Genomic DNA, 17,574 nt, shown 5'->3' on the forward strand with positions numbered 1-17,574 from the left:
AGATGATACGGATGCTGGCGGTTGGAACTTTTTTTGTCATCCAGGACTTTTTTTCGGCAATTTCTCGTTAACTCGTCTCTCTGTTAGTAGTAGCGCCAACGTTAATGGAAGTCTTAACAAACCATCCCCAGAACCCCAGAAAAAAACTCTTAAGAAACTCGTGCAGTAAACACACACATACACACACATGGTCCTTGGGGTGCGATAATTTATGATGCAAAGATCCCAACTTTGCAAACAACTTTGCCCAGTGTCTGTGCGAGTGTGTGTGAAGAAGCGCCTTCAGAAATTACATCATCGAGCACGGAACTTCATCGTCTCCCGTTTTGCGGACGGGACGGAAAGTTTACTGACACGTAAAATCGTGACAGTGGCCAGCAGCCGGAGCAGCAACGCCAGCACCATCTGTTGACACTTTTTGACGATTGTCTGGAGCAGCACCGGCAGGCAGCAATCGAATTCCGCCACGACGTTCCTGGCCCTACCAAAACTAGAAAACTTCTCATGACACGACTAGTGGTGGCGGGTTTTGGAACTTTATCAAAACATCGTTAGCATGAACGAGCAGAAAGTTTGTGCTTTTACTGTGTTTGTGTGTGTTTGAGTTCTTTTTGCTTCCCTTCTTGTTAGAAACCTCCTGGCATAAGAGAGGCGATCTCGTCTAACTATCGGGCGCTGTCTTTAGCTACCAGTCCGGCACGTTCGGTTAAACATCTTAAAAGTACATCAACTCTTACCCAACTTACAGCAACCGAATGCTAATCAACTCGAGCTGCAGAAGTGTGTGTGGTAGAGGAATGCTGGCGGTGGTGCTATCAGTGGCATCTCGTCAGAGACGTCGTCCTCCCTATCGCTATACTACATCACGAGCAGATGTGTGTCCCCCTTCGATTAGATGGAAACCCGTTAACGAATATCCACAAACCGTTCAACAATCGCCTATACCCATCCCCGTTTTAGGTTCCCATCGGCGGAAAGTTCTACAAGTCGTCTAGCATCTCGTTAGCTTCCTCGACACAACGTCCCTAACCCACATGCGACCCCGATGGTCACAGTGATATAGAGTGGCGCTGCCAAAAATGGCGAAATTATGATTGATATGGGAACGTTTAGTGTCCACCCAGTCGTCCGCAAATACGCATGGCCACGTTGACAGAGTGGCATGGAGATGGATGAAGGATGAAATCAACGCCACCGCACAACGACGAAACCACACAAGTTAGCCGAATGTGTCCAATGGCACCACAACATATGTTGGGCCTCTTTCCCGTCGAATGATGACGGTACCAGTTTGCTGGTCGGCTTGTTCCATGTACCGCGGTGCGCCTGGTTAGCTGAGATGGTTTTATGAGACATTCCGACATTCGGTTCCCCCTCGCAGTCTCTTTCTCACGCTTTCACCCCCCGTGCTGAATGCGTATGCCTAAAAGTGTAACGGTCGGCTGAACAAATGAGATCACATAAGGTTCTTCTCGTCGGTGGCAGCAATTGTTGATGGCAGCTTGAGGCTGCGTGATTGAATGCTAAAATGAAAGAAATAAATTGTCCGATAGACGCTGCCTCAGCTCGTAACTCACGCACAGCCAGCAGAGCACTCGCCACTGGAGTTGGTGATGGAAAGCACCGGAATCAATCACCTTCTCCAAGGACGTCAAAAGGGCAGACCGGCCGATGTAGCTTGACTCCTACACTGCACAAAAGTACGGCGAAAACGAGAACGCATTCCCGGACGTCCCTGAAACATTTGTTCGCAAAACAGCAAGGGCCACAAAAATTCTGAAGCCCGCTTTCTTCTGTGAGCCAAACTAAAAAAAAAGGTAGCGACGATACGCGTTCCGTGGATTCCAATCGCGAAAAACACAATGTTCAATGGGTACACAACCGTAGAACACGATTTGTTTAGTTCGGTTTCTCCTGGCTCAAAACGTACCACACCACCCCACACACACTTCACAGCATCGATGAATTTTCGAGTGTTTCGCTCGAAAAACAAAAACCGCCGGAAAAACCAAAAAGCCGACCGGTCCGTCCAACCGACAACCACTTGAGCAGAGAACAGGGAGCCGACCCTGATTGGTGTGCTGCTGCAGTAGCACAGGGGGCAACTTCCTTCTTAATCGTGGTGTTTTTTGCGGGAGAGAAAAAAAACAACGGAAGAAAAAACGAACGAGTCCCGCCGCCGCCGATAGGAAAAACTGTATTTTCAAGTGGAGCGCTCTTGTCCTGCATTGGAAAATGTGTACAGCCAAACGTTCGAAACCCTGGAGTATATTTTGCGGAATTATAACCAACCAAATGCCGAACTGATCAAGCGGCGGAGAAACAGAGCGTTATTTTTTGAAGAAAATTATAAAACCGGCCGGCAAGAAGGATAGGGATGAACTGATTTGCATGACACTGTCAGAAGGAAGCAGCAGGGTCGGATATGGTAGAATTTTAATCAAGAAATTCATTTCTTGCTCACACACACACACACAAATTGAAGGTTTGTCTTGTTGGTGCGCGGGGGCCACGAAACCGCAGCGAAAAACTTATTAGCGGTTGGGTTACGTTCTTTCCAGCGAATTTTGTTGTAGCAAGCTGTTGTAGCAACGAACGATCAACATTTGCTTTGGCGGAGGGTTTTCTCCTGCGAAGATTGGTGCTCGTTGTAGATGTAAGCATTTCATCCAACTGTGATAGAACTCTTCTATTCAATTAAATAGAAATTGAAGAAGGAAATTTATAACACTTGTTTAACAGCGTCTGGTTTACTAAGAACTTCCCCTGGAGAATCGATTCTACTCAATTATTTCAGATTTTGGAATACTTTAATTCGCTTGCAGTTAGCCCTTGCTTTACAGATTGCAAAAGGTCAAGCAGATGGTCCGGTATCTAAGTGTTGGACATTACAGAAGCAAAGATCAAATTGCTAGTGACATTGGCGGCGGCGGTCCAGTATGAGTTCGCGATGGAGCGTATTAAAATGTCTGCGATCATGTAGATATGATGACATGTTCCCTACGATCAATCCTGAGATGTGTCTAAGAGGTATAGGTATTTAGCCAATCGTTTCTTACTGGATTGGTTACATGGAACAGTCCAAACAGCTTAATTTGCCAATACCAAGTGCCAAATATTTATACTAGGACTAAAGCTTCCTTCAACGATTGAAAAAGACTTCCTGGTCAATCTTGAGGTAGTGTGAAATGCCGGTTAAATTGTGATCTTACCTGATCTGGACAGTAGTAGCCAAAGCCGATGATGCCGGCAATGGTGAGCGCCAGACATATGAGGATGATCGGTCGTCGGAGCCGCCAGCGGGGCTCCATCTTCTTGATTTCGTACACTCCACTGGACAGTAGCAATGTCAGATCACTATCTACCTTCACGGAAATGCTCTTTTTCATATCCAACGAAGGGATCATTACCTTCTTCATTTGCACGGTAAGTGGCGTACACGCGCCGGTGTGTCTGTACGCGTCCTGAGCTATTTTCCTTCAATAATTGCCCTTTTTTTCCTCTCGCTATCGGTCGTCACACTCGTCCCGGGATCGGATGTGTGTGTGTCACTGTACGCTTCACCGGATTATGTCTTCACTTTCCCTCTCGCTTGCGTTCGCCGGAGGATGGTACGATTTGGGGGGGGGGACGTACGTACGTACGGGAAGCTCACACATGAATGACCAACACGCCTTCCTTGGAGGGTGGGAAACGTGCTCAATGAGGTGATAATGATATGATTGGAAGGCCGTCGACGCCACACAACAATTGAATTGGATCCTCCACTACACCACTGCCCATATACACGCACGCACACACAAACACTCTGCCCGATCGCGGACAAAACAGACCCAGTCGATGAACTCCCTCACAGATGGGGGTGTTTCAGACAGATCGGAAAATTGCTTCACCCGGTTATTGCAACTCCGTGGGTCCTCTCGTCTGCAGAACAAAACAAAACAACGCGCGTTATGTCAGAACCACGGTTTTCTTCACGGCCTGCTGTGTTGCCAAGCCACCCCGTATTGCATGTGTGTGAGCATTGGCTTTCCGTTTGGTTAGTGCTGATTGTTTCTTCGCTTTCTATGCTTCTCAGAAATGACCTTCGCGAGCTACAAACCACACAGAATGCACACATAAATAAACAGAAACACTGTGTGAGTCACCGACGGACAGGGATGCGAACTGGGACACCAGACAGTGCACTTTTTGCCTCCCGTGAAAGGCCTGTGTGCGTGTTTTTTTTTTACGGCGAAACGATCGATGCTTCCCGAAAAGCAGCTCCCACCGGGCTAACCTAAGGGCAACATAACTCTACCGTACGATGTTTACCACCACTGCACCGTCTCGTTGGCATCTTGCATGTGTGTGAAAGCAGGAGCTGCCGACTTTTGCCTGATCCATCAAAATTAACACCCCAAATGTTTGCTTCTCTCTACATCTACCGTACATTCGCTTCCATCTCCATATCCCGCTATCTTCGATTGTTATTTAACGCCAAATTCGGACCCTTCTTCGCATTGCCATCTAGGGCCGCATCGAACACATCGAACGAACGCGGCTGGTATGGTGGGGCAGAGAAAATAACATTTGGCCTTCAGAGGTGGATGTTATTTCGGTTCCAGGAAGGAGAATCTTCGCCACAGACACGTCTCGCGGTTCTGCCTTGACGAAAACAACACACTCCACCACACAGCACTGCACCGTACCGCATGCGTGTGTGTGTGTATGTGCGGTTCTGCTGGATAATAACAGCAGAACTGATGCTTTGTTTTGCTCGCTTTTCACGCCACACTATCTTTGCCGACCTAGGATGCTTTCTAGGACTTTCTGTAGCACCGAAAACCACGGCGTACACGGTAATGCACGGCAGCAGAGACACACGCAACTTTATCGAACGCGGAATAAGACGATGAATATTCTTAGCGATTGAACAAACCGTACGACGGTCGCGCGCGCGGAGAACCGTTCTTTCGTGTTCCTTCGAGTTTCGCGGAATTTGTTTAACTGTGTCCGTCCACCGTGCATGGAACGGAGCTAGGTTCACGGCTCGTTTTCCTACCAACACACTGACACACCACCGTTTGACAGTTGCGAACAACACAAGCCTGCATTGGGCGAGCAATAACAATGGTGGTTTGTTGGTTTTTGCTGCGCGTTGTACGTATTTGAAGGAATTAAGAATTCTATCGTTTTTTTTGCTACCGATTTTTAAACTGTTTGCTGAGAAAACTATTTGCTGGGGGTGGTAAAATGCTGATAAAAACTTTATGATGTTTCGAACACGATATTCGAACATCGAATGATCGAGCAAATGTCATTTGGCTGATATTTTGTAGCCCAGTGAAAATACTCATCCAATTGTACGGTGTGAATAAAATAGCGTTGAATTATTATTTCAAATAACCGAACAGGAATCCATTAAGGTTAAAAACACCACAAACTTAAATATTTTAAGCTGCAAACTATAGCACAATATTATAAAGCACGCTATCAATCAAGTATCTAATTTGTAAAACTTTCCACACGTGCCTAAATGCGCGAGATACAATCATCCCGACAACTTGTAGGCACATTAACTCTGGCCGAAGGCTAGTATCATTTACCTTATTTGAGATAAATTTCCGGATTAAATACCCACTAATAGCGGGAAGAACCAGAAACGCACAGCACTAGAACTAGACGGCTCTCGGGGAAATATCTTCCAACGGACTGAACACGTGCTTCAAGGTTGTTGCCGTTGCAGTGCCTCTTCGCACTGGTTGTTGTGCTTCAACAAATCTCTTCAAATGCGAAACCTAATGCAAACGCCACTATGCATATAGTTTCCCAGCTGTACCTACGCACGAAAAAAACACGTGTCATGGCACTAGGTTAACGGACAGCAATTAACATGTAACGATAATTCGTTAAACAAATGGGTAGCAATGACGCGACAATCACACAACACGCTCACACAATAGTACGCACTGCTACATTAATTGCCCCTTTTCTCCGCCCATGATAATCGTCTTGCAAGAAGCAAACATAAAAACTCTCCTCCGATGCTGACCGGAAGCATTCAAAATGTTTCACACGATCGTGCAGTGCGTGCTGTTCTGTGCTACTGTCTACCTTTACCGAACATGGCAAAATCGTCGCACCTGGCAGTTACTGGGCCGTTTGCCAGGTCCACTGAATTTTCCTCTCATCGGTTCAATGTACGTCATTCCGGGACGCGACACTTCCCGCTATCTTCAAACTTTGGTCGATTTAACCGCCACGTACGGATCCCCGTACTGCATCTGGCTTGGACCCGTGCCGGTGGTGATCGTCAGTACGGCTGACCATGCACGAACGATACTTAACTCACCGGCAACCGTGGAGAAAGCGAGCTTCTATCGATTCACACCACTTCACGGGATATTTTCACTTCCGGCCTATAAATGGCGAGCCCATCGGAAAATGATTCAACCCACCTTTAATCAATCCATTCTGCGCGGTTTTATACCACTGTTTGAGGAGAAGGCCGAAGTGATGGTGCGTGCGTTGGGCGAGATGGTTGAGACGGGTCACGCGTTTGATATCTATCGCTTTACCGCCCGGTGCACACTGGATATGATTTTTGGTGAGTGATTCTGCAGCGGCAGCATACAGACCGAACTGATTGTGGATTATTTCCCTTTTAGCAACCACCCTGGGAACTGATATGCATATCCAGGAATGTTCCACTTGCGGCTATCTGGATGTTCTTGAAGAGTAAGTAAGCTCGTTTCTTACTGAAGGACTTCTTGCCAAAAGGATAATCGTATCCGTTTTTCCATTCGCTAGGCTATTCGAAATTGTAACCATCCGAGCGGTTAACATTTTCCTTCATCCCCAGTGGCTTTACCGATGGACGTCCGTGTATCGCAACGAGCAGAAAGCGCTGGAAGAATTTTGCCGTCCATCGAAAGCAATTCTATACGAGAAAGAGGCATCTCTAGCGTCGGCTGAGAGTGGTGGCAACCAGTTCAGCTTGATTGATCAGCTAAAAAGCTCAACGCTCGATAACGAAGCGATTGAGCAGGAGCTGAACACAATCATATTCGCTGGCAATGAAACCAGTGCAATGACTGTGGCCAACACTATCCTTCTGCTAGCGATGCATCCCGAGGTACAGGAAAAACTTCACCACGAACTTCGCGCACAGTTTGGCTCAGTGGTAGAAAACGTCCGTTACGAAACTCTGAACCGTCTTACCTACATGGAAATGGTGCTAAAAGAATCGCTTCGGCTGCTTCCAATTGCGGCCGTTATTGGACGAAGAACGACGGAAGAAATCGATCTGGGTGAGTATCGTCTTCCGGCCGATATTGATGTCGTTATCGACATATTCGACATACATCGAAATCCCACCTATTGGGGTCCCGATGCCGATCGCTTCCGTCCGGAACGTTTCGAAACGCTACAGTACGACCGGTTTGCACTGCTCCCGTTCAGTGGTGGTCCACGGAACTGTGTTGGGTTGCGATATGCTTGGCTTTCGATGAAGATTATGCTGCTGAAGGTGCTTACACGCTTCCACATTGAAACGGATCTAAAGTTGGAAGATTTAACCACCAAAATAGCGCTCACGATGAAGATCTCTAACGGACATATGGTGCGCTTGAAACGGAGGAAATAAATTCTTGACGCCTGGAGTCGGTATGGAATTGGCGTTTCTATTTTTCGTTTGCTTCGCTCATGCTTTCGATTTTTGCCTTCACATCGTCCGGAATTTCAAGCTGCTTCAGATTATCCTCCCCAATTTCTTCCTCCGTTCTATAATAAGAGTGAACAACGTTAGAAAAGCGTTGAAGTGATCTCCGGCTGACACAACTTACCTTATCAATATGTCCACCACATTCTCCACCGCTGCCAGCACGACCTTATCTCCCTCCGGGCTGCATTCGTATTTGTGCAATTCGCGCAAAATCTCGTACGTGCCGTGGTCCCGCAAATGCTGCCTTCCCTTCCGTGTCGCACACAGCTGTGCTAGCGACTCCACCAGCATCTTGCGCACATCCGGATCCTCCTCACGCTTCTTGTCCGGACCGAGGTATTGCAAATCTACCGGTAGCTTTTCGTTCGTCTCATCATCAAACTCTTCCGGTCCGGCGAGCGGTAGCAGGATAAAGGGCAGAACGTCCATCTCCTCGCTCAGCAGCCACTCGTGCACGGACGAATCGAAGCAAACGTTTTTAAGCAACCCGACAGCTCCACCCCGCCGCACGATACTTCCATCGTGGTGTACAAACGGAAGCAATCGGCCCAGCAGCCCCGTCGTCTGGTTGCAAAACACGGCACGGCCCGCCTTACTCTGCGACACGTTGCTAAACAATGGGCCGAGATAATTGAGATGGCACTTTTGCTTGTTGTAGTTAATGCGCGTAAAGCACGTGGTAAGCTTTTCCAGCGCAAACTCTATCGCCAACAAATGCTTTAGGACCGGTTCGACGAGTTGCTCCGGGCGAGTGATGTTGCACAGAACCATACACCAGGCATCGCTAAGCTTGCAGTCTTCGTTCAGTATCGCTTCGTATGCTGCTGGAACCAATCGTTCGGCAAGCTAAAAATGAAGGGCCCTTTTTGACTTTAAATTTCGGTCTTTCTAGGTGACGGGGGCGCACTACCTTCTCGACTACCACAGCGGCTCCGATCTCTTCTGCCGTGATGTTAACGAGACACAGGACGGCATCCTTCGCCACCGACTCATCGGATGTTAGATCGAGCAGGTTAGTTAACAGCTTGTCATTTGCAATCAACAATTTTATGCCTTCCACTGAGCCTGTAATTCCTGAAAGCGAAAGAACAGCCGATTTCATTACACCCGTACACATTTCCATACGGTGGGATCATATTTACCAAGCACATGTGAGACCGATACGACCCGCAGATCGAGACGTGCTGATTTTGATAGAAATTGAACTATTTCCTCTAGAGCTTCCATTGTAGCACAAAAACGCACGAGAAAAACTACGGAAAAATTAACGCCGGTTGGACGATTCTAAAATATTGCCCTTGAAACTTGGGGTTTGTTTGATTTGAACGCATGCGGTTTGTTTTGACACACACATGCGATTTGACTGAGGCTATGCCGACGGTCATTTGGATGACATGAAATCGGTGAAATAAATTTTCCTCTAATTTTGCATAATATTTAATTAAAAGAATAATTATGCAATTTGTAGGTATTTAACGTAAGTAAATAAAATTAGCACTATGTAAAAATAAGTAAATAAAATTTAGTTGTTTACATGCGGAGCGACCACCGTGCGTCAATGTGCTATAAATTTTAAATACGTATTTCACTGGATATTTGCTCCCGCTTTTTTGTTGCAAATATTAACAAAAATTCGATTACAAGTTATCAAAAAATCTCTTTTTATTCGACAGATAAAATATCAAGCAAGCAGTACCGCTCGTTCAAATCACAATCACTCCAATCAATATGAATTACAATTTCGCATCCTTTTCACCGTGCACGTGGCCCCCCGTTTCAAGCCGATCGCCGATCGCGTGCAATATTTCGCCCGGTACACGCTGATGCTCGCGAATCAGCTCCGCAATAGCACCGGCCACCCGCTCCTGCAGCGCGGCCGGACTCAGCGACTCGTCGTACGGTATCGGTTTACCAAGCACGGTGCGCAACTTCACCGGGAAACCGCCGTAAATGGGCAGGACGGGTATTTTCAGCACGTTGTAGATGCGCACAAACACCCATCTGGCCACCGACACCGTGCGGAAGCATTCGCGTATGTTAACCGTAAACATGGGTACGATGGGCTGAAACAAGATGATGCTCACCGTTACACCGTTCTTCTCCCCTTTTTTGGCGCGTCCAACTTACCACCTTCGCTTCCAGCGCCACACGTGCGAACCCGGTACGATTCTTCCACAGCACCTCGTACGCACTATCGCCGAACTGCGCTTCGTACACACCGCCCGGTGCAATCGACAGCAGCTCGCCGGCACGCAACGTTGCCACGCATGACTGGACCGAGCCGGAGGTAACGCGCATCACGCGCGATACCAGCCGCCAGCCGGGAATGTGGTCCAGAAACCGATCGCCAACCGAGTGGATCAGACGGTCACGTTTCAGCATCATTTCGGCCGCGAGATAGTACATGTCGATGGGCAACGCACCGTGATAGTAGATCAGCAGGGCGGGCCCGGTTTCCGGTAGGTTCTCCAGCCCAATCACTTCATATCCTGCAGGTGGGAATACATTTCAAACACCCCGATACCCAATAATTGGACTCGAAAAAATATTCTACCATGAAATATTCTGCTGTGAAGATTCCAAACGAACGCCATTATCTTTCGGGCCGCCTTCCAAAATTCATCCTCATCGCTATTCTGCCAAAACTTTGCTCTAAAATAAAGTAAACAATTTACGCAAATTTTAAACCCCTTTTTCACAACACACAAATGCCAAAATCCGCCCGGTTCGTACCTGAGAAAATTGCACAGATGCAGGTACGGTACGGACGATAAAATCAATAGCACGTACATCCAGGGCAGAGCAAACACCACCAGCAGGGGGAGCGATAAATTATGCATCCATCCGAACCAGTTCGGAACTGCAGCTGTAAAAAGTGCATTAACCGAGTCTCCCCTGATTTTTGTTTTGTTCAGCCTATTTTTGCACACTCCGACCACTTACCAATCAATGTACTGCCCAGTCCGGCGGAGATCGTACCACTTGCGTTGTCCATGTTGCGTGCTGTCTGCGGCAAGATCGGTCCCGTTTCTGTGTCGACCTACGCCAACATGCGGAAACTGCAGCATGCACCACCACACATTGTGGTCGGGTGGGTGAAAGGTTATGTAAAATTTGCCACCCGGTCGCAGCCAGCACACGCGGGTTATCTAATGGACCCTTTTTTTCTCACTCACGCTCTCGGATTGGATCGCGTTGGTCTTATCAACGGGATTTCGTTCGAACTCGGGTGATTGAGTTAAGCCGTATCGTTCTGTTTTAAAACGGCAACGACGGTTGGTTGGTGATTGTAGAGCACAAGCAAGAAAGAACAATTGCTACCGATATGTAGCGTTTTGTTTGCTGCCACTGCGCCGTTGTTCGTTGCCGATAATGCGTCAAAACAGATATGCAGCGGGCAAAAATCGATACCACCGCAAAAGTGCATGTGCACCTGTTGAACTTTAGTCGATGCTGCTTATCGGGGGGAGAGGATGCCGAAATGAAACCAACAATTGTGATATCTGGTAATGTTTTTGGGGCTTAATTAAATACTGGTGGAGCCTTTGGTGGAGATTATACCATCAAAGAAGTGTCTTCAGTACGTGCCAGTAGACGACATGCCGGGTAAGGCGGCGTGTAACCTATTCGTCACCGAGCGTCGTGTATCGTGTGGTGTGTGGTACTGCCCCCGTGTAAGAATCTCTCGCGAAGACGTGCCGGACACGTCAACATGAGCGTTTCCAGTGAGGTGAGGTGAGTTTCCAGTGCAAAACCGATAGAAACTCCTTCCAACGTTATTCGTGGGATTTCCCAACGAGCTGGTGTGAGACCCTGACAATGTGAAAAGCTCCAAAAACCAGTTACCGGGAGCAATTCGAAGAAGAAAGCATTGAAAAATCTGGTTTTTTAATGCTAAGATTAGATTGTCCGGGTCGTGACGTGGGAGTAGGCATTCATAATCCGCGGTTCTCCGGTGTTCAGTGCTCCCGTAGGGAATCGAAATAAGCGCAAACCAACCTGTGCTCTTGAGAATATGATCGATGCTTAAGGAAACCCTAGAGCCATAATACAGAACTAATAAACGACGCTTTGAAGTCAACGTTCCAGCAGCGTATAAGCGGCGAAAAGCAGCTAGGAAGAAGCTCAGTCCTGTCCCGCCAATGGAACACAAATGCAACAACCCAAGGTATCCGTTTACACCACCACACGAGACGATACGTTCCGAGTGCCTAAGCAAAAGCGTAACACAGTATCGATCGGTTCAGCTCTTAAATCCGCTTACGCGCACTACAACTCACCAAAAACACTAACCAACGCTATCAAGGAAGAACTGAGGTGACGTGCTGCTGTTCGAACACTCACGCTCTCGCGTGGTGGTGCGTAATAGCGTAAGTGAATTAGCGTCTTGTGGCGACGCTCAATTGCCCCGGGGACGGTGTGGGGACCGAGGTGTGCAGTGGCGAGCACTATCCCCAAAATTGTTGCCGATTGATGCACGCATTTCGCGCGCTTTCGGAGGCTTGATACCATTCGTTTTTTTTTTTGCTCTGACAGCCCATAACGCCACTGGTTTAAATCTCATCCGTAATTGTACAACTCTATTAAGTACAGACATATTAAATACATCCGGTCGCTTTGTTCGGTCACGTGTGGTACGTCCTGCAGCACACACCAACACAGCAATAGCACCTACCACCAGCAGTAGCAGCAGTACAGGGAAAACATGTAACCGTACGGTAAGTAAGGAAACAGTTCCCCGGGCCGGCTCATGTCGCCTTCTGCTTCTTGCGAGTGATGAAACGATCGACCAGTGCGTCAAAGATGCTGCCCGGGATGCGCTGGTGCTGGTTGATCAGCTCCTCGATCGCAAACGCCACCTTTTCCTGCAGATCCTCGGGCGACAGGGACGGATCGTACGGTATCGGGGCGCCGAGATGCGTCCGGAACTTGACCGGAAAGCCACCGTAGATGGGACGCACCGGGAAGCGGACCGCATTGTAAAGGCGTATGAAGAGCCGTTTGGCGAGACCGACGGAACGGAAGCCTTCGCGCAGATTTTCCGTAAACATGGGAATGATGGGCTGGGGAGGGTGGAGAAAATGAGCGATTCATTTTACGGGGATAAGGTTACTCTCCCTTGCACACTTCTTACCGCTTTCGATTCGATCGCCACCTTCGCGAAACCGACCCGTTGCCGCCAGAGCAGCTCATAGTTGCTGTCGCCAAACTGGGCCTCGTACACACCGCCCGGTGCAATCGACAGCAGGTTCCCGTCGCGCAGTACGCTCGCGCACGATTGCACCGTACCGGGGCTGATCTTCATCACGCGTGCCAGCAGCTTCCAGCCGGGCACCTTGTTCAGAAACCGATCGCCAACGGTATAGATCAGCCGGTGCCGCTTCAGGTAAACGCGTGCCGTAAAGTAATACATATCGATCGGGATTGCGCCGTGATAGTAGATGATGAGGGCCGGTCCTGTTTCGGGCAGATTCTCCAACCCGCAAACTTCGTAGCCTATCAGCAAGAGATAAGAAGGTTAATGATCGTTGCCTATGAAGGGAGGCAGATAGTTCCTACCGTGAAATATCCACCCGTGGGCATCCCACACAACGGCGACGAGCGTTCGCGCCACATCCCAGAAGTCAAAGTCACCCTCATTATAAACCTGCAATATAAATCGACTGTCGCGAAAGCAAACCCGGAATTAAGTGTCATTCATTTAACAATCCCCACGGTTGATCCAGAGAGTGTTACCCCCGGCGTATTTTTGTTTTGTTTTTTGTTCTTTTGCTTACCTGTGCAGCTTGTAAATGTAGAGAAATGATATGGTACAGTAAATTAACAGCACAAATGCGCAAGGCAGTAGGAATGTAACCAGCACCGGTGTAAGCAACCGGTACAACCATATCGAGTAGTCCAAGTCAATGTATTGTCCTGGGGGGATTGGAAAAAAACGGGGGGCGATGGGAAACGGTAGTAGTAAAACGATGTCCCCGGATGTAAATAGTCCCGGCTTCTGTGTGTGTGTGTGTTTGCTGGTGGCTTACCGATGTACGCAAAAAAGGTCGAATTGCCCACCGTCTCGTTGCTCAGCGTTAGCAAATCGTCCGCCGAGCTCATCTTGCCGTTCGCTTGCACTGAACCAAAACACACGGGATACAGGAGCGGTACGCGCTACCGGATCGTCGTCACTGTCAAGCCGAGTTCACTGCAAACTAAAGAAGTAGCAGCAGGCATTAGTCGAGGAGTGTTTTAAGGAGGGCAATGCTCATTAACCTGCCACCACCGACGGCGACGGCAAGGAGGTTGGATTAAACTTACCCGCGTTTTGAAGCACAGAACACTTTCGCGTAGGTCAAGCAATGGTGTGGCAGTCACGGAATATCGCACCGACCGTCTTCTGTGGCGGTGGTGCATTTGAGATGAATGTGCTAGGAATGTGCTCAAGACGTGGCGTGGCCTTGCTGCTTTCTTATCGGCGGTCACAAGGGATGATACCGATGATGATGATGACGATACGAGCCATCAACACTCCATGCATTGTGTATGGTGATGTAGAGCACCACACTTAGGAAAAACACCAGGCCTGGACCGCAAGACGGCTGATACACTTTGTTTCCTACGATCGATTTCTTTGTCGCACGCGCGCGTACGCTTCTCAACACAGACAGGTTTTGTTTGTATACTAGCAGCAGCAGCAGCAGCCTTGTGGTGCGTTTTCTCCTAATTACGAATCAATCGCGTCAATATTGTGAATGACACATCAAAATAAAAAAACAACGAACAAAACACGATAAAACCACCCTCTGGCTGCGCGCACCCTTATTTTCACGCAACCCCGTCGTATCGTGTGTGTGTGTGTGTGTGTGTGTTGTTTTGTTTACGCTACCCCCTGTGTTTGACAGCTGATCGGGATGCCGGTGTGTGAGTGAGATGCGCTATAGTATAGTATGTGTGTAGAAGGGATTTGAAGGTGCGTACGTACGGTACATGTGTGTGAAACGTCAAAATTCAAAACCGCACAGTTCGCTTTCGTTACGCAAACCCCTTTTCTCTCGCGAAAGTTATTAAAATTACTTTCCATTTCTCGCACATTTTCAAAGAAATAATTTATTCGTACCATCCTCGAACCGCTGTTCTGCACGACGCACCAAGGGGGGTGGGGTCGAGCTTTTGTAAGTCTTTTGAGCAGCTTTATGAACACCCCAACACACTTCACAGAACGGATTACGGAAACGAAACGAAAGCACTTGTCGAGGCGTGTTGGTATTAATTGTGAATCAGTTTGTTTACTGTGCAAATGATTTTTTTCTTGTACAAACAATTTTTCCCCCCTACAGCGGAAGTTTTAATTGTAAGAGGATGCGTTACCATTCTGCCAACTAACTTTTCATGCTCAGCCAGAGTACGGGGGAATAATGTGGGAAAATTGAGATAAAAACTATGCACTCTTGTCGTCAGTCGGATTTGTTTCTTTGTGAAAACGGAAAGGACATGCTTTGTAATAGATAGCCGTGGTGGCGTGGCGTTCTCTACACAAAAACCGGGGATGGGACAGCTTTGTTTCTCTGAGTTTCGAAAAAAAAACGATAACCAAACAAACGTTGGGTATGGGGTGGTGGTGGGAAAGAGGATTTAAGATTGGTAGACAAAATTAATTAATTTGCATTATGCGCTAAACCGTTTCCGGAGAACAATGAGGGACACAATCACCACCGCGTGCTGTTTTTTACGTCAGCTTCTTCGCTTTCTGATAAAGCGTGTCGACCACCTTGCCCATGTGCTGTATCGTTTCCAGTGCAGTCTCGTAGGTTTTGTCGACCGGCGTTTCCTCGAACACGATCAGCACGCCAATCCCCTGGTCCAGGATGCCGCTAAACTTCTTGTCCAGTATCATCTGTGACAGCTTCTTCTCGACCTGTGCGATGGGCAGGGCAATCTGTTCCGCGATGAAGCTCACCTCACACTGCGAGTACGGCTCGATGATGCGGCACAGGTTCTGCTCGAGCATCGTGTCGTACAGCGTGCCCAGATGGGCCTTCACAATCACATCGTCCTCCAGCTCCTTCTTGTACTTCTTCAGCGCATCCTGAAAGTCGGCCAGCGAGCGTTTGTGCGATGCTTCCGCGACCGCCTTCATGGCGTCGATATCGCGTCCGGAGTACGTAATGGCCTAGAATGGTTCAAGAATTGCATTCCTTAGTACACACACACACTCGCTTGAAGCACAGAAATAGCACAACGTACCAGCTTGCCACTGACGATTTGATTCACATCATCCGACTGGCCGAGCATAATCTTGCACAGCAGCATATACTTTAGCGCGGTCAGCGCCTTGCTGCTCTGCACGGAATCGAACCCTTCGAACGCTTCGTAGAAGTACGAGAAGGCGGTTTTGAAGTCACGCTCGTCGGCCGCATGCAGAATGCCCGACTGCAGATCGAGCGTTGCCTGAACCTTCGGTGCACAGTAGATTGCGTTCGCTGTAGTACGCGCGGACGTGAGCGCAGCACGGGCCTACGAAGGGAACGACAAAAAAAAAAGATTAGCATTCCCGTACCGTAGCTTGATCATATGATCATACCTTCGGTAAATTGCTCAGTGCGTGGTACGTTTTGCTCTCGAGCAGCTGCACCTCGACGAGCAGATTTTTGTCGTCCAGCTTCTTCAGTTCCTTTAGCAGCTGGCTGCCCAGATTAAGCGCCTCCGTGTACATGCCCGTGTCGAAGTACAGCGCGATAAGCCGCGCTTCCAGCGACTGCCGGAGGAAGGTGCGCTTTTCCTGCTTCGCCCATTCGATGCACTCCTTGCACAGCTGCACCTCGATGCCGGTTTCGGCTTCCAGGTCCAGAAAAAGGTCCACTAACGAGCGCACCAGCTTGGCCGCTTTTGCCTTGCTCAGGAAGCTCAGGAACGGGCGGGTCACTTTGATCAGGTCGGCCAGCTCCTTGGCCTTGCCCTCCTTCTTGTACGTTTCGCCCAGTTCGAGAATTTTCTGTTCCTTCTGTCGGATCTGTTCCTCATCGTTTTCGTCCACCTCGAGATCGCGGGCAAAGTTGGTAATGTCCTGCCTGTTCAGTGAGTGCGATTGGGCACGGTCGATCAGCATAGCGCCAGCCATCTCGTATGTTTGCGACTGTGGTCTAGTACTGTGCCCTTGTGTGTGATTTGCTTATGATGCTGTTGCTCCTGCTGCTGCTGCTGCTACTGCTTGGATGCCCTTTGTATGGTGTATGCAAACAACACTTCTCTCGCAACTACACAGCACCGTGTGATTCAGTGTTTAAACCCGTTGAGTGACTGAAAGTGTTTGATGGAACAATTCGAATCGTTTTATTTCCAGCCAACCCACGGACAAAGGAGCGGGTGAGGAAAGAATGCGGAAAGCCGAGTGTGTGTGTGTCGCTCTCGGTTCGAGGACAATGACGTTCAAAATCGCACAAGTCATCGGAACGCTACGCCGAAGCAGATGTCAACAAGGTTGGAGTTTGTCCACTTTACACCGCAAAACACACAATCTTTCTCCTGTTCCTTATATGCACCATTGCTACACACGTTATACTTACCGAAAGCAACAGGATTTTCGACTGCTAATCAATTATATTTCGTGGAATTCACGCAACAATTGGACGAAATCGTTCGTGGGTGATTGGTTTTTGATGAAGCGGTTTGACAGCTCGATTTCTGTTCAGTCATTGCTTGACGTTTCGCGCGGCTCGGTTGGCAGCGCTGGTTTGAAACCGGCAGCTATACCGATTTTGAAGCGTTTCGTGTTCCCGTCCCAAATTTTAATTGTATTTCTCACTGATTTCGACTAGATTCTACGAAAAGCTGCTGTGTACTTGATTTAAAAATTTTAAAAAGAAAAACTGCGAGCAAAAAAAAAA

General features: G+C 48.3%; 6 protein-coding genes across 9 annotated transcripts in view; 1 reads left to right on the top strand and 5 right to left on the bottom strand.

Moving 5' to 3' along the window:
• The window catches only part of LOC118506433 (heparan-sulfate 6-O-sulfotransferase 2), an 80,008-nt gene extending 74,940 nt beyond the window's left edge, over positions 1 to 5,068 (bottom strand). For both annotated transcript variants that reach the window (XM_036043551.1, XM_036043552.1), the window contains exon 1: positions 3,213 to 5,068. In XM_036043551.1, the coding sequence (XP_035899444.1) occupies positions 3,213 to 3,419 (207 nt within the window). In that variant the 5' untranslated portion in view covers positions 3,420 to 5,068. The remainder of the gene's footprint in view (positions 1 to 3,212) is intronic.
• A 975-nt stretch (positions 5,069 to 6,043) lies between these two features.
• Positions 6,044 to 7,654, top strand: LOC118506431 (cytochrome P450 4C1-like). Its single transcript, XM_036043549.1, has 3 exons — positions 6,044 to 6,589; positions 6,651 to 6,720; positions 6,793 to 7,654. The coding sequence occupies exons 1-3, from the start codon at positions 6,049 to 6,051 to the stop codon at positions 7,625 to 7,627; spliced, it is 1,446 nt and encodes a 481-aa protein (XP_035899442.1). The 5' UTR covers positions 6,044 to 6,048; the 3' UTR covers positions 7,628 to 7,654.
• On the bottom strand, positions 7,644 to 9,070 carry LOC118506436 (protein HGH1 homolog). The gene is made up of 4 exons (XM_036043563.1): positions 8,848 to 9,070; positions 8,616 to 8,779; positions 7,827 to 8,551; positions 7,644 to 7,764 (listed from the first exon to the last, which is right to left on the bottom strand). Exons 1-4 carry the CDS (start codon positions 8,930 to 8,932, stop codon positions 7,665 to 7,667), a joined length of 1,074 nt encoding a protein of 357 aa, XP_035899456.1. The 5' UTR covers positions 8,933 to 9,070; the 3' UTR covers positions 7,644 to 7,664.
• A 272-nt stretch (positions 9,071 to 9,342) lies between these two features.
• Positions 9,343 to 11,915, bottom strand: LOC118506438 (transmembrane protein 68-like). 3 transcript variants are annotated; one of them, XM_036043566.1, is made up of 6 exons: positions 11,705 to 11,906; positions 10,649 to 11,158; positions 10,439 to 10,571; positions 10,260 to 10,357; positions 9,833 to 10,194; positions 9,343 to 9,768 (listed from the first exon to the last, which is right to left on the bottom strand). In XM_036043566.1, the coding sequence occupies exons 2-6, from the start codon at positions 10,698 to 10,700 to the stop codon at positions 9,439 to 9,441; spliced, it is 975 nt and encodes a 324-aa protein (XP_035899459.1). In that variant the 5' UTR covers positions 10,701 to 11,158; positions 11,705 to 11,906; the 3' UTR covers positions 9,343 to 9,438. The 3 variants fall into 3 exon arrangements, with proteins under 3 accessions (XP_035899459.1, XP_035899460.1, XP_035899458.1); XM_036043567.1 differs by having other exon boundaries at positions 10,439 to 10,565; positions 10,649 to 11,915; XM_036043565.1 differs by having other exon boundaries at positions 10,649 to 11,906.
• A 342-nt stretch (positions 11,916 to 12,257) lies between these two features.
• Positions 12,258 to 14,656, bottom strand: LOC118506437 (transmembrane protein 68-like). The gene is made up of 6 exons (XM_036043564.1): positions 14,009 to 14,656; positions 13,735 to 13,902; positions 13,483 to 13,621; positions 13,265 to 13,368; positions 12,840 to 13,201; positions 12,258 to 12,768 (listed from the first exon to the last, which is right to left on the bottom strand). Exons 2-6 carry the CDS (start codon positions 13,805 to 13,807, stop codon positions 12,454 to 12,456), a joined length of 993 nt encoding a protein of 330 aa, XP_035899457.1. The 5' UTR covers positions 13,808 to 13,902; positions 14,009 to 14,656; the 3' UTR covers positions 12,258 to 12,453.
• A 121-nt stretch (positions 14,657 to 14,777) lies between these two features.
• LOC118506434 (26S proteasome non-ATPase regulatory subunit 11) lies at positions 14,778 to 17,513 on the bottom strand. Its single transcript, XM_036043554.1, has 4 exons — positions 17,254 to 17,513; positions 16,272 to 16,987; positions 15,935 to 16,204; positions 14,778 to 15,860 (listed from the first exon to the last, which is right to left on the bottom strand). The coding sequence occupies exons 2-4, from the start codon at positions 16,806 to 16,808 to the stop codon at positions 15,417 to 15,419; spliced, it is 1,251 nt and encodes a 416-aa protein (XP_035899447.1). The 5' UTR covers positions 16,809 to 16,987; positions 17,254 to 17,513; the 3' UTR covers positions 14,778 to 15,416.
• Positions 17,514 to 17,574: the final 61 nt, after the last annotated feature.

Source organism: Anopheles stephensi, chromosome 2, assembly GCF_013141755.1.
Source record: "Anopheles stephensi strain Indian chromosome 2, UCI_ANSTEP_V1.0, whole genome shotgun sequence".
Classification (NCBI taxonomy): Eukaryota; Metazoa; Arthropoda; class Insecta; order Diptera; family Culicidae; genus Anopheles; species Anopheles stephensi.

Excerpts from the sequence above, each read along its gene's own strand:
- LOC118506431 (XM_036043549.1), top strand. The coding sequence starts at position 6,049 with ATGTTTCACACGATCGTGCAGTGCGTGCTGTTCTGTGCTACTGTCTAC. Across the intron at positions 6,590-6,650 it reads CACACTGGATATGATTTTTG|CAACCACCCTGGGAACTGAT; the intron begins GTGAGTGATTCT and ends TTTCCCTTTTAG. Across the intron at positions 6,721-6,792 it reads TATCTGGATGTTCTTGAAGA|GCTATTCGAAATTGTAACCA; the intron begins GTAAGTAAGCTC and ends TCCATTCGCTAG.
- LOC118506436 (XM_036043563.1), bottom strand. The coding sequence starts at position 8,932 with ATGGAAGCTCTAGAGGAAATAGTTCAATTTCTATCAAAATCAGCACGT. Across the intron at positions 8,780-8,847 it reads ATCGGTCTCACATGTGCTTG|GAATTACAGGCTCAGTGGAA; the intron begins GTAAATATGATC and ends TTTCGCTTTCAG. Across the intron at positions 7,765-7,826 it reads GTGGTGGACATATTGATAAG|AACGGAGGAAGAAATTGGGG; the intron begins GTAAGTTGTGTC and ends CTCTTATTATAG.
- LOC118506438 (XM_036043566.1), bottom strand. The coding sequence starts at position 10,700 with ATGGACAACGCAAGTGGTACGATCTCCGCCGGACTGGGCAGTACATTG. Across the intron at positions 10,358-10,438 it reads CATCTGTGCAATTTTCTCAG|AGCAAAGTTTTGGCAGAATA; the intron begins GTACGAACCGGG and ends ACTTTATTTTAG. Across the intron at positions 10,195-10,259 it reads TCACAGCAGAATATTTCATG|GATATGAAGTGATTGGGCTG; the intron begins GTAGAATATTTT and ends TCCCACCTGCAG.
- LOC118506437 (XM_036043564.1), bottom strand. The coding sequence starts at position 13,807 with ATGAGCTCGGCGGACGATTTGCTAACGCTGAGCAACGAGACGGTGGGC. Across the intron at positions 13,202-13,264 it reads CCACGGGTGGATATTTCACG|GCTACGAAGTTTGCGGGTTG; the intron begins GTAGGAACTATC and ends TCTTGCTGATAG. Across the intron at positions 12,769-12,839 it reads TGGCGATCGAATCGAAAGCG|CCCATCATTCCCATGTTTAC; the intron begins GTAAGAAGTGTG and ends CACCCTCCCCAG.
- LOC118506434 (XM_036043554.1), bottom strand. The coding sequence starts at position 16,808 with ATGGCTGGCGCTATGCTGATCGACCGTGCCCAATCGCACTCACTGAAC. Across the intron at positions 16,205-16,271 it reads CACTGAGCAATTTACCGAAG|GCCCGTGCTGCGCTCACGTC; the intron begins GTATGATCATAT and ends TTCCCTTCGTAG. Across the intron at positions 15,861-15,934 it reads AAATCGTCAGTGGCAAGCTG|GCCATTACGTACTCCGGACG; the intron begins GTACGTTGTGCT and ends GAACCATTCTAG.